Consider the following 11923-nt stretch of genomic DNA (forward strand, 5'->3'; position numbering starts at 1 on the left):
AGACGTGATTAATCTGATTAAAACATTTCATCGTTTGACAACTCTAGTAATTAATGACGTTAATTCATAGAAAATGAAAAATGGTCAGTATGAACGGTCTCTGAATTTTTCTTAGCCCTGAATTATATAAGAGTAAACTACACAGTATATTGATATTTTTGCAATATAATTATGATTGTAGCTTTGCTGATGAAAATGCCAAATTCTCCATAATAATAATAATAATAATAATAATAATAATAATAATAATAATAATAATAGTAATAATAATAATAATGACAATAATAATAATAATAATAATAATAATAATAATAATAAATAATAATAATAATAATAATGACAATAATAATAATAATAATAATTAAATAATAATAATATTATTATTATTATTATTATGTCCGCCTCACAGTTCTGAGGTGCAGGTTTCGATTCCGGCTCCGGCTTTCCTGTGTGAAGTTTGCATGTTTTTCCCGTGTTTGCGTTGGTTTTCTCCGGGCATTTCGTTTCCTCCCACATTCCAAAAAACATGCATGGTAAGCCGATTGACCACTCCGAATTTTCCGTAGATGCGATTGTTGGTACAAATAGTTGTTTGTCTATGTGTGCCCTGTAATTGGCTGGCGACCGGTTAAGGGTGTACCCCGCTTCCTGCTCATTGACAGCTGGGATAGGCTCCAGCATGCACGCGACCTTAGTGAGGAATAAGCGGTTTGGAAAATGGATGGATGGAATTTTTTTTTTATTGCATGCTATAAGGTATAAGATGAACAATATTTACCATAGACATTATGTTGAAATCGTTAGAGTGCATTTATGTGAAATTAATAATTTATTACTAACACGTTTACTATAAAATAAATAAACTATTCTAAAATATTCAAATTTATTGAGACTCCACTTATGTATTGCAGAACCACTAGTGTTACATGGGCTTCCTCTAGTGCTACGTGAAAGAATCCCTGCTTGAGTGCAGTTTGGTTGTGGTTCATGTGTGCATTTAATGCAGGGGTGCTCAAGTTCGGTCCTCGAGAGCCAATATCCAGCCTGGTTTTTTTCATGTTTCTCTCCACTAACACACCTGATTTATGATCAGGATCGTTATCAGGCTTCTGCAAAGCTTGCTGATGAGCTGATCATTAGATTCAGCTGTGCTGCAGGAAGGAAAGATGGAAAACAGGCTGGATAGGGGTTCTCGAGGACCGAACTTGAGCACCCCTGATTTAAGGTTTGTTTCGATACATTTATTTGGGTACATTTTTGTTTAACTTTCATGTGCAATAAATTTCAATTAAATCATTTAAGTAAGTTTCCCCCCCCCCCCCTTATATTTAAGTGGAGTGTTAATGTTCAAAGTGTGCATAATGTTACAGTTGCACTAAAAATTAAATTTACAGGCCACATAATGAGGAGGCTTAATTACAATGACTTTGTATTCCCCTGGATTTTGCATTAAGAATTGTTTTCATGCATTTCAATATGCAGCGAAAAAAACATAAACATGTTGCGTCACCTAGTGGAGTAATTTGGATATTACAACTTTGACAACCCTTTAAAAAAAATTTTTTTTATATATATATATATATATGAGAATGAATATGAGAAATGTGAGCTGCATCTGCGCAGCAACAAAAAAATTGGTAGGTGCAGTGGAAGGACAAGCTTTATTTTGGCCTTTAATATTTTTAAAATGTGTCATTGTTTTAGTTGGAGGGTCCATGACATTGCTTGATTATTTAGTTTATTTGATTACTATCATAATGACTTTTTGTGTCGAAAAAATTCGAAGCTAAATATAGGCCTGGATACCTTGTTTTAAGAGGACTCTTTTTTTTATCACTTGACTTTGTCAGGCGCATCCTTTCCAATTCAGCAAAGATGGCGCCACCTGGTGGTCAAGTGTAAAGTGTTTTGAGTTGATGTGCAAAATTCTTTCTCATAGCATGATTGAATGGCGAGTAACGTGTTAGTTTTCCTGTCCTCAAGTTTATTCGGTGCTTTTTCAGTCAGATTGTCACATACACATGATGAATCTCCGATAAGACCGAGCGACCGTAGCAAAATAATATTTATTCTTTCCTACCGTACGTTCCTGGAAAGTGCATAGATTTTACAAGAAGCAAAATTCATATTTAAGACATGGACACAACCGAACGACAATCACTATCATCATTTTGTTGGACAGTGTGTGTTGCGTAGGAGGAAACATCTCTGGAGCAAATGTATAAAAATGATTTGTATTCAGATGAAAAGGGGGGAGGTGGGCGTTGTTGTTCCATGAGAGCGGGTGCTGTTGGTCACTTGCCACCTTACGCCTTAACCAAGGTGGTGAACTCTGCGGGCAGGTGAGGGGGGGGGGGGGGGGGGGTGCACATAGGAGAACAAAAAGTCAGCGTTAATTAGCCCACAGCGAGCGCATGCGCAGAATGTTTGTCGTACCATCAACGCCAATCTTGCCGTCGCCGTCGGTGTCACCGGCCTTGAGGAAAGCCTTGGTCTCCGCGTCATTCAGGGCGCGCGCGCCGTGCTTGAAGTTCTGCAGGAACAGCCTGGGGACACGCGCATCGTCGGTCATTACGTAATCAATGACGTCTCAGCTGCTGCCTCATTCTTTAGTTTGCGTCATTGCTATTTTTTTCGTTATTTTTATTTTTATTTTATTCTTATTGTTTGTTTTAATTGTTCTTTACTTGTTTTCATGATATTATATAAATATATGATATCAAACATATTCAATTTGTATATGAATTTATTTCATTATTTATGCTTTAATGTTAATCTTTTTTCATTTTTTATTTTCAATATTTTTCATTTCCTTTTTTTATATTTATTTTTTCATACCTAAAAAAATCTACTATTATTTTTTTACTTTAATAAGCATTTTCTCATGCTCGTAATTTATAATGAATTGTATTCTATTTTTCTTTAATGTGATTTTTTTATTTGCAATTTACTTATCTATTTATTTTTGATTTTATTATTGTTAAGCATTTTATCATATCATTCTCTAATTTATAACTAATGTATTCTTAAAGATATTATTATTTATTGATTAATGTGTTTAAATTGATTGGTTCCTTTTGATTCTGTGTATGAGCTATTTTTGCAATATCAGCATAAGCTAAGACGTGATACGTGATACTTAAAACTTACGGTAGGTAAAAAAAATTGACTGATCTGCTAACTTGGATCCATTTGACCCAATTTGACCTTTCTGGGTTGTTTTGCAACCTAAACAGAAAACACCCCAATATTGGGTGAAATTGACCCACGCGTCGGTCCAATTTTTGACCCATCAGTTTTAAGGGTACATATTTTTCTTTCTTTTTTTAATTACTGCATTGTTTCAAAAATAAATAAATACATAATATCAATCAATTCTATTTGATATGTTGTGCCATTTAGGATTAGCAAAATTGTATTGTATAAGTGTAGCCGATAGTATATGGGTGTCAGTAACAGCACCACAGCTAACCTTAAAGTATGAAAAACATGCAGTATGGTAACCCTGCCCAATACAATTTTGAGCCATTTGAAATATGTCAATCAGTCATTTGTGGGTCAATTAAACATCAGAAAAGCGCTTTTAAATGTCATGAACATTAAATGTGGGTTTATTGCAAGACTCTTATCACATATGAGTATGTCCTTTATTTTGTGTCTGTTATCTTACTTGAGCTCATCCTCCTCAATGAAACCACTCCTGTCCTGGTCAATGATGTCAAAAGCCGCCTTCAAGTCTTCCTTGGACTTGCCAGCCAGGCCGCAGACCTTAAAGAACTTCTTGTGGTCGAACGATCCGGCGTCTGAATTTCAAGTAGGATGTCAACATCATCAAGACCAGAGTATTTCGTGTGCAAACAGAAAATGGTTTGTGTGTGTCAAGGTGAGTTGTCTTGCCACCTTTGCATCCATCCAGGGCTGCAGAGACCTCAGCATCATTCAGTTTACCGTGCAGGGCCATTGTAATGTGCTGTTTTCCAAACAAAATGTAGCATTAGGGACGCATATTGCAAATGAGCCATAGTGATGTTCCATTTAAAACAAATCAACATGGATATGCCATGTGCTGTGTAAATGAGATGTTCCTATAATTAGGGTTTGCAGCAGCATACAGTAAAATATAACTATTACAGTCAGTTATATAGATTGACTTATTTTGTATTAATTTTTTTGGAATGCGGTTGCTGGTGAGGGGGGGTCCCCATTAATGGACGACCACATCAATTGATCCAGCCTATCATGCACATATCCACTCAGAGGAAGTTTAAAAAGAAAAAAAAATCACAGAACTTCTTAATCACCCAAATTAGAAGGACTCAATACTAAACATGCTATCATTTTCAATTCTATTTTCATCAAATGGACGTCGTGAATGACAGGTCCCATTTGAGTTTATAACTCAAAAGGTGTCAAAAGCGACGAGTCTTCCTAAAGCAGCTGACGCTTATCCTTCCCAAATTTCATGGTATGTTTAAAAAAAATCTCCTTCAACATTTAACATCTTGCTGAATCAAACTCACCTCTGAGGGGGTCTTTGTTTTGGACGGTACGGATGATGCGGGACAGGAGTCGGACTGCAGTGATCGCCCCGGTGTCACCGCTGACCTTTTATAGGTTCACCCCATCGAAATCGGAGCCACGAGATAATTGACACCGCTGAAATGGGGAGGGGGCGAGGGGAGGTGGGGAGGTGGGGGGTGTACATTTTGTCCCGTAGCCAGGGAACGCTCTATTTTTAAAGTTTCACAACCGAAGACGCTTAAAAGGTGCGTTTGAAGAAGTCTGTGGTCACCCCCCTTCACCCTTTCCTTGCTAAGAATAGTGCGACGCCAGGCTATGGGGAGGGGGACGAATTGGAAGTGGTGCTGGCAACACTCAGCCATATTCAACAAGTGGAGCTTTGATTTTGAATGGGCAGGCCAGCGTTAAATTGTAAATGGCAACAACTTTGCAGATTAGAGCAGAATTGAACTGCACTGTGAATAGCTGATTTTGCACCCCTGGTAGAAATAAACGGAAAGTCATGGACCGACAACGATTTTGGCCTTGACATTGGAGATTATTATTCACATCTAGGTGGCACTACTGTCCCATGTTGGGGGTCTCACTTGGCAGCTGTCACATTTAACGCTAACAAGCCCCAAAGAGAGTCTGAATTTGATAGGGGCTGAGCTGTCCCAAGATTATTTTCGTGCAAGGTTGCACTGCAGGGTTTACACAATGAGAGTACAAACAGAAAATATGTTTTGAATTGAACTGACCAGCCTCAATGGAAATCTCCATGCCACTGGAACTGTATCCAATATGTGTGGCAGCACAAACCAATTAAGAAAACAAGCACTGGCGAGGTCACTTGCTCTTGTATTCAAAAAGCTTGGCAGGTGTAGTCGCTGTTTTTCCCTGCCAAATTCCAGAGCCCATTCCAGTGACATCATCACTGTCTGTATGTGTCGACCGTCTCTCGGTGCTTAAACAAGCGGGCCACAAGACGGATGATTTTTTACACCAAAAGAGTATTTATTCCCATTTTTTTTCACTCTGCCTCAAAAGTGCAGATGGTGTACAACTTGCACAAGTTTCAGAACATTCACACACAGCAGTGAAAGCATGCGCTCCAATGTTGAGGAATAGTCCGCAGGAGACTCATAATTAAGCTATAAAAAATATTCTTTCAGTTGATGATCCCGCGAAGACGTCCGTGAAATCAAGAGGATCTTGGCCAGGGGGAATTTATGCTTTGACGATGACAGTAAATTCTGTAGAAGCAGAAAGGAACAGATGTTAGGGAGTGCTTTGGTGGCTGACTAATTGCAAGTTATGTTCGTCTCTCATTAGGGCTAGGTATCAATTCTAATTTCCTGAATTTATTCGACTTTGATTCACTAGAGTTCAGTTCCATTCCCGATTCTATTCGATTCACTTCACTTCAGTATGATATTGATTAATTATGGAACCTCAATTCTTATTAAATATCAAGGACATGATCAAAACTCCACAAACATTACATTCCCAATTAAATTTTGCGGAGGAAATTCAGTATTGGGACCAAAATCTATTGTTGTATAAGTGTCCATCGAAGTACTGAACGACAGCTTACCCTCAATTCCGATCATGCCATCGCCATCATCGTCAGCGGCGGCGAGGAAGGCTTTGGTTTCCTTGTCGGTGAGCACTCTGGCAGATGCAGAGAAGTTCTGCAGAAAGAGCCTGCAAACCAGGAAATCAATTGGCACATTTAAAAAAATAATATATATGCAAATGTAATTGACTTTGAAGTAGTTTATCACTGACTGAAAGATTTAAATTTGATGTTTACGTTTGTGTCTTTTTTCAATCCATCCATCCATCCATTTCCTGAACAGCTTATTCCTCACAAGGGTCGCAGGGGTGCTAGAGCCTATCCCAGTTGGCTTCAGGCATTAGGCGGTTTACACCCTGAGCTGGTTGCCAGCCGATCGCAGGGTACACATAGACAACCAACCAACCACACTCACAGTCACACCTAGGGACAATTTAGGCACTTTAATTAACCTACCAACCATGCATGTTTTTAGGAACGTGGGAGGAAACCAGAGAACCTGGAGAAAACCCACACAGGCACGGGGAGAGCATGCAAACTCCACCTAGGAAGGCCGAAGCCCGGACTTGAACTCATGTCCTCAGCACTGGGAGGCGGACGGGCTAACCAGTAACCCACCGTGCCGCCTAGGTTTTTATTTTTTATTATTATTTTTTTTAATCCTAACGTTTTGTTTTTTTATTGTTAAAAGAATATTCATTCTCTGCTTTGTATGGGGGAAATCAGTTTTATACTCTCACTTCTCACAGTGTTGCATTCTGAACCTTCCACCATATTTACTTACAAATTATTCATCACCATTAGATTAATTTAATAAAAATAAAAAAAACAGAACAACAAAAAAATATGCAAAAACACAATTTATAAAATGTGTAAGATACATTTACAAATTTCATTTCATTACCTTTCTATGCATGTTGCCCCCATTTACATTATTTTTTTTAAATTTGAAAATATGGTTAATTACCATTAATTACCGTTAATTATCATTAGGCTAATCATTTCCTGGAAATGTATATTAGTTTGTATGTAAGCGAGCAGGAAACCGACTACTTTATTTAGCGTGGTGATGAAATGAAAATACATGTAATGACTTTTATTGATCGTAGAAAGCTAAAAGCAGAAATAAAGTCGTTTTAGGTAATTACGTCGTCCGCACGTCGCGCTTACGAACGGGGTATTCCAATTGAGCACAAACGACCATGTATACGGGCGGGAGTAATTCTATATTTGCTCTGATAATATGGCTCTTGTGTAAAAAATAAATTAAATAAATAAAATATAAAAAGTGAGTATCACGGGGTTAGCCTATCGCATAATTTCCCAGATACCGGTCATTTTTAACTTATTGTCCCAATAGCAACAAAGAACACCCATATGCTTGCTAAACAAAACAAAAAAGGTTTTGTTTACTTTATGTTTGCTTGTCACTCATCCAGGTCATTGTAATCCGCAAACGTTGAATCGAGGCAACTGAACTATTTTTGTTTGTTGATTTTGCACTGTTATTTTCCGCTAACTTTCAAACGTGACTTAGGAACTATGCTATCGAAATGCATGTTTCACACATGTTTGGACATCTTACTTGAGCTCCTCCTCCTCAATGAAGCCGCTGTTGTCCTGGTCGATGATCTTGAAGGCTTTCTTCACATCATCGGCAGATTTGGTGGCCAGACCACACACCTTGAAGAAAGACTTGAAGTTGAACGAGTCGGCGGCTGCAAAGCAAACAGTCAAGTGAAAAAAAAAAAAGAAAAAAAAAGACAACTACACTAACAACTGTTAAACACTAGACAAAACAGATAGATAGATAGATAGATAGATAGATAGATAGATAGATAGATAGATAGATAGATAGATAGATAGATAGATAGATAGATAGATAGATAGATAGATAGATAGATAGATAGATAGATAGATAGATAGATAGATAGATAGATAGATAGATAGATAGATAGATAGATAGATAGATAGATAGATAGATAGATAGATAGATAGATAGATAGATAGATAGATAGATAGATATGCCTCAAATGCTTTGAGGTCGTAACTGACAATCCTTGGATTGACTTAAAATCCGATTTCCCTCTTTCCCCAAATGCAACATTTATCCTCGGTGAAAATATAATCATTGATAAGCATTGGAAAGCAAATCAGTTGTAATTTGATTTGTGATGATTATTTGGATTTGAAAATGTGATCAAATGTCATTATGCCCGGTGAGTATGCTAGTCACAGACAAAAGCAGTACAATACGCCGTGGAAATATAATTGTTGCATTGTTGAAATATAAGAAATGCTCAGATGTTCAGAATAGTCAATCCCAATGACTCAGGAGATACAATTTTGGTTCATTCCTGTTACCGAAATCATTTTTTCTTGTTATTAATTTTTAAAATCAAACTTTTTGTTGAATCATGTCAATGAGCTCATCATATAGTATCAACATGCTCCTTGCATAAATGCCGCGTTGTTACATTTCATCCATATTTTCTAATTCTATGCTCAAACTTGCTCTGACTTTCAATACAATAAAAAATGACTTAATGAAATAATGTTATCTGAGATGGCTACTACATATTATGAGTCAGTATCAGATATTGAGTTGAAAAGAGGCAGTGCTACAACGAGCGAGGAACCAATTCAGCGGAATGGCCCGTACAGATATAGCCAATGTTGAAAGACAAATATAGATGATGTATAGATAGATTACCTGCACAGCCATTCAGAGCGGCTTTTATGTCACCTTCATTGAGCAAACCAGCGAAGGCCATTTTTTTTCTTATCTACAAGAGAAGGATAAACAAGATCAACAATTGTTAAAAAACATGAATTAGTGACATTATTCAAAACTTCAAAGTATCTTCTTCCATGTCTGTTCAATCCAACTCAACCTGCCACAGACGTTCCAATGTAAACACAACAAATCGTGAGAATAACTTAGTTTATGCCAAACATATGTTATCAAGTGAGTCTTCCCAACAAGATACATCTTGAGCGAGCGCATTGGATGACACCATCCCTTGCACAAATGCTCATCATCCACAAGTCCTCTTGTGTCTTGTGATCCAAATTGGAACATTCGCCTCCTTCTCATTATCATTGTCGTCCAGGCCAGGGCGCAACAAGTGTCCTTGTGTGAATCCTCAGTTTTGTGGAGCTTTTTGGGAAGTGCGCACTCACCTTTGCCCTGCGTTGAGGCGAGTGAAAACACCAAGGCGGATTCCGAGTGAATGTCCCAATAGAGCTTTGGATGCCTCTTATATAGCCTATCCTCCAGAGCTTACGGAGCTTTGGGGTCTGGTATCGGGTGCCAAGATGCACTGGCTCTCGAAAAAATGTGTCAACTAGTCCAGTCTATTTTTAGGGCAACAAATGATCGGGCTTCCATGTGCTCGTAAGCTAATGAAGGACCCGAAAAAGGCAAATTAATCGACTTCCGCTTACTTCACGAGACAAATTGCAAACGTGTGATTTTGGAGATGATTCAAGCGTCATTCGCCATGTGGAATCAAACAAATGAGTGACTGGATCTGCCTGTTTGTGGGCCAATCAGAAGTCCGCTCTTGGTTGCAAATGACAGCATCCAGGATGTGTTTAGCGCTGTGATAATGACTTCTATCTTCATATTACAGCCACATGCTCATTGACACTTTTATATCGGGGCTCAAAGGACAGTGCAAAAAGTCAGGGCAACTTTATTGCTATGCATGTCAGCATTATATATATTTTTCCCCCCAAACTATAGGAAAATTATGACAATTATATATATATATATATTATGACAATTATGACAATTATGACAATTATATATATATATATATATATATATATATATATATGTATATATAAACACATCCTGGATGCTGTCATTTGCAACCAAGAGCGGACTTCTGATTGGCCCACAAACAGGCAGACCCAGTCACTCATTTGTTTGATTCCACATGGAATAAATGGCTATAAATGTCAAAAATGTATTGTAACTATTTCTATTAGTTTAACATTTTTTTCCACTTTTGCTAACAAGAGTATGAAAACCTAGAATTTTTTTATCGTACATTTAGAACAAATAAGAAATTTGTGATTAATCGCGAGTTAACTAGTGAAGTCATGCGATTAATTACCATTAAAAACTTTAATCGCCTGACGCCCCAAATTTTTAATAATCTTTTCTTTCTTTTTTTAAGACGAAAAACAACAATTGATCGACAAAATGAGTCATATTTATTTGGGGGAAAAACTAGTAAAGTTTTTTTCGCTCAGAAATTCGAAAGGAAAGTTTTGAGCACATTTTATTTATTTATCTATTTATTTAAACTATGTAAGCGTTGAGGAAATAACTCATGACCTTAAGCTTGGGTGATAGCCGCTCTACCACCTAAGCCATGCCACTCCTTCTGTATGTTTATTAGTATATTTGTGGTATCAGATGGAATCCTTGCACGTAACCCCCCCCCAGCGGTTTTGCATGTGTCTACTAAGCTGAAGGTCATGAGTTCGTTCCTCAATGATTACATAGCTTTATTTTTTTTTAATAAACTAGTAGAATGTACTAAAAACTCTCCTTGTTACTTTACTAGTTTTTTATTTTCAAGTAAATATTACTCCCATTTTTTTACAGTGTAGAAAGTGTCATGTCGCAATGGGGTGGTTGTTTTTTTTTACTTGTCATTTCAGGTTTTATTTTGAAAGTCTAACTCCTCCCGTTTCAGGTCACTTGCCCTTCCTCATGTGGTGTCTGTGTCCGCCCCATTCCTTGATTGTGTCCACCTGTTCCCAATCACCCTCATGTGTCAAATAGTCTGCGTCTCCCTTGTCTTGTTGCCGAAGTGTCACGTTCTGTAATAGCCACAGCTCTTGCCTTGTCTAGTCTTGCTCCCGTGTGTTTTTGTATCCAGTTTTTCCTCCAGTTTGGAGCGTCTTTTGTTCAGTTGTTTTCCCCTCAGTCCAGAGTTGATTTGTGTTAATTAAACTGCAGCCGTTGAAGCTAACCAAATCCCTGCGCCTGAGTCTTCCCTGCCTCGCCTTGTCAAAAAGTAAGATATGTAATGATGTAGCTGAATAAAGTGAAGTACAAAAAAATATATGCCTACCTATTTCAAATCAAATGTTATAAAGTTGTAGTATGGATAGCTCTTAAACATGGTTAAGAAACACGAATATGAAGTTGCATGAACATGCCTGTCATACATCTAATTGGAATGGAAGACTTTATAATAGCTACTAATCGAACAGATGACTTCATGCTCACATCTGTCCATGTTCTTCATTATGCATGCATATTTGTTGGTTAGAATGTGTGTAGTCAGGCTCATGTGGCTGTCAATCTATTCTCGTATGTGAGGGGATTGGCCCCTCGACACCTTCAGATGATGTGCTGCTTCCAGTCTGGGTGCTGTCCTCGCTCTAGCACATGAGATTAACACCTGCAAGTAAAAGTCATCACTTGTTGTGTATTTCATTCATAAACAGGCAGTTTGCTCTGAAATAACCCAGTGGGCTTGTAGTTTCTCCATCCATCAGTCATGTGGGTTTCGGGAAGGCTGACAGCTTGGTGCTCTTTACATCTTTATCATAACTTCATCCAAAACTACTTTCAATATATTGATAGTTTCCTTGCTAGTAAACAATCCCCAGTTATTATTCCCCATAATTGCCATAGAAAGTTTTCAATCTGTAAATAATCCAAAATTCCTCAGCCTGATCTGCCACGAAAATTTATCGGAAATTTTCTGGAAATTAACGGGAAATGTTCCATACCTCTCCAATCCCAATAGCTGGACAAAATGTGGATATACTGTATTCTGCTCCATTACGCTAAGTTATAACCACATTATATCATGC

The 11923-nt window shown here is 37.7% G+C and overlaps 2 protein-coding genes across 2 annotated transcripts; both read right to left on the reverse strand.

The window, feature by feature from the left end:
* Nucleotides 1–1963: 1963 nt before the first annotated feature.
* LOC147181698 (parvalbumin beta-like) lies at nucleotides 1964–4640 on the reverse strand. The gene is made up of 5 exons (XM_086092192.1): nucleotides 4521–4640; nucleotides 3901–3970; nucleotides 3671–3803; nucleotides 2437–2546; nucleotides 1964–2332 (listed from the first exon to the last, which is right to left on the reverse strand). Exons 2-5 carry the CDS (start codon nucleotides 3959–3961, stop codon nucleotides 2307–2309), a joined length of 330 nt encoding a protein of 109 aa, XP_085948318.1. The 5' UTR covers nucleotides 3962–3970; nucleotides 4521–4640; the 3' UTR covers nucleotides 1964–2306.
* An 853-nt stretch (nucleotides 4641–5493) lies between these two features.
* LOC147181699 (parvalbumin beta-like) lies at nucleotides 5494–9399 on the reverse strand. Its single transcript, XM_086092219.1, has 5 exons — nucleotides 9263–9399; nucleotides 8793–8865; nucleotides 7665–7797; nucleotides 6098–6207; nucleotides 5494–5756 (listed from the first exon to the last, which is right to left on the reverse strand). The coding sequence occupies exons 2-5, from the start codon at nucleotides 8851–8853 to the stop codon at nucleotides 5731–5733; spliced, it is 330 nt and encodes a 109-aa protein (XP_085948345.1). The 5' UTR covers nucleotides 8854–8865; nucleotides 9263–9399; the 3' UTR covers nucleotides 5494–5730.
* Between the last annotated feature and the right edge of the window lie 2524 nt (nucleotides 9400–11923).

The sequence above is a fragment of the Leptonotus elevatus genome, chromosome 1 (assembly GCF_054856555.1).
Source record: "Leptonotus elevatus isolate MCC_2025b chromosome 1, RoL_Lele_1.0, whole genome shotgun sequence".
NCBI lineage: Eukaryota > Metazoa > Chordata > Actinopteri > Syngnathiformes > Syngnathidae > Leptonotus > Leptonotus elevatus.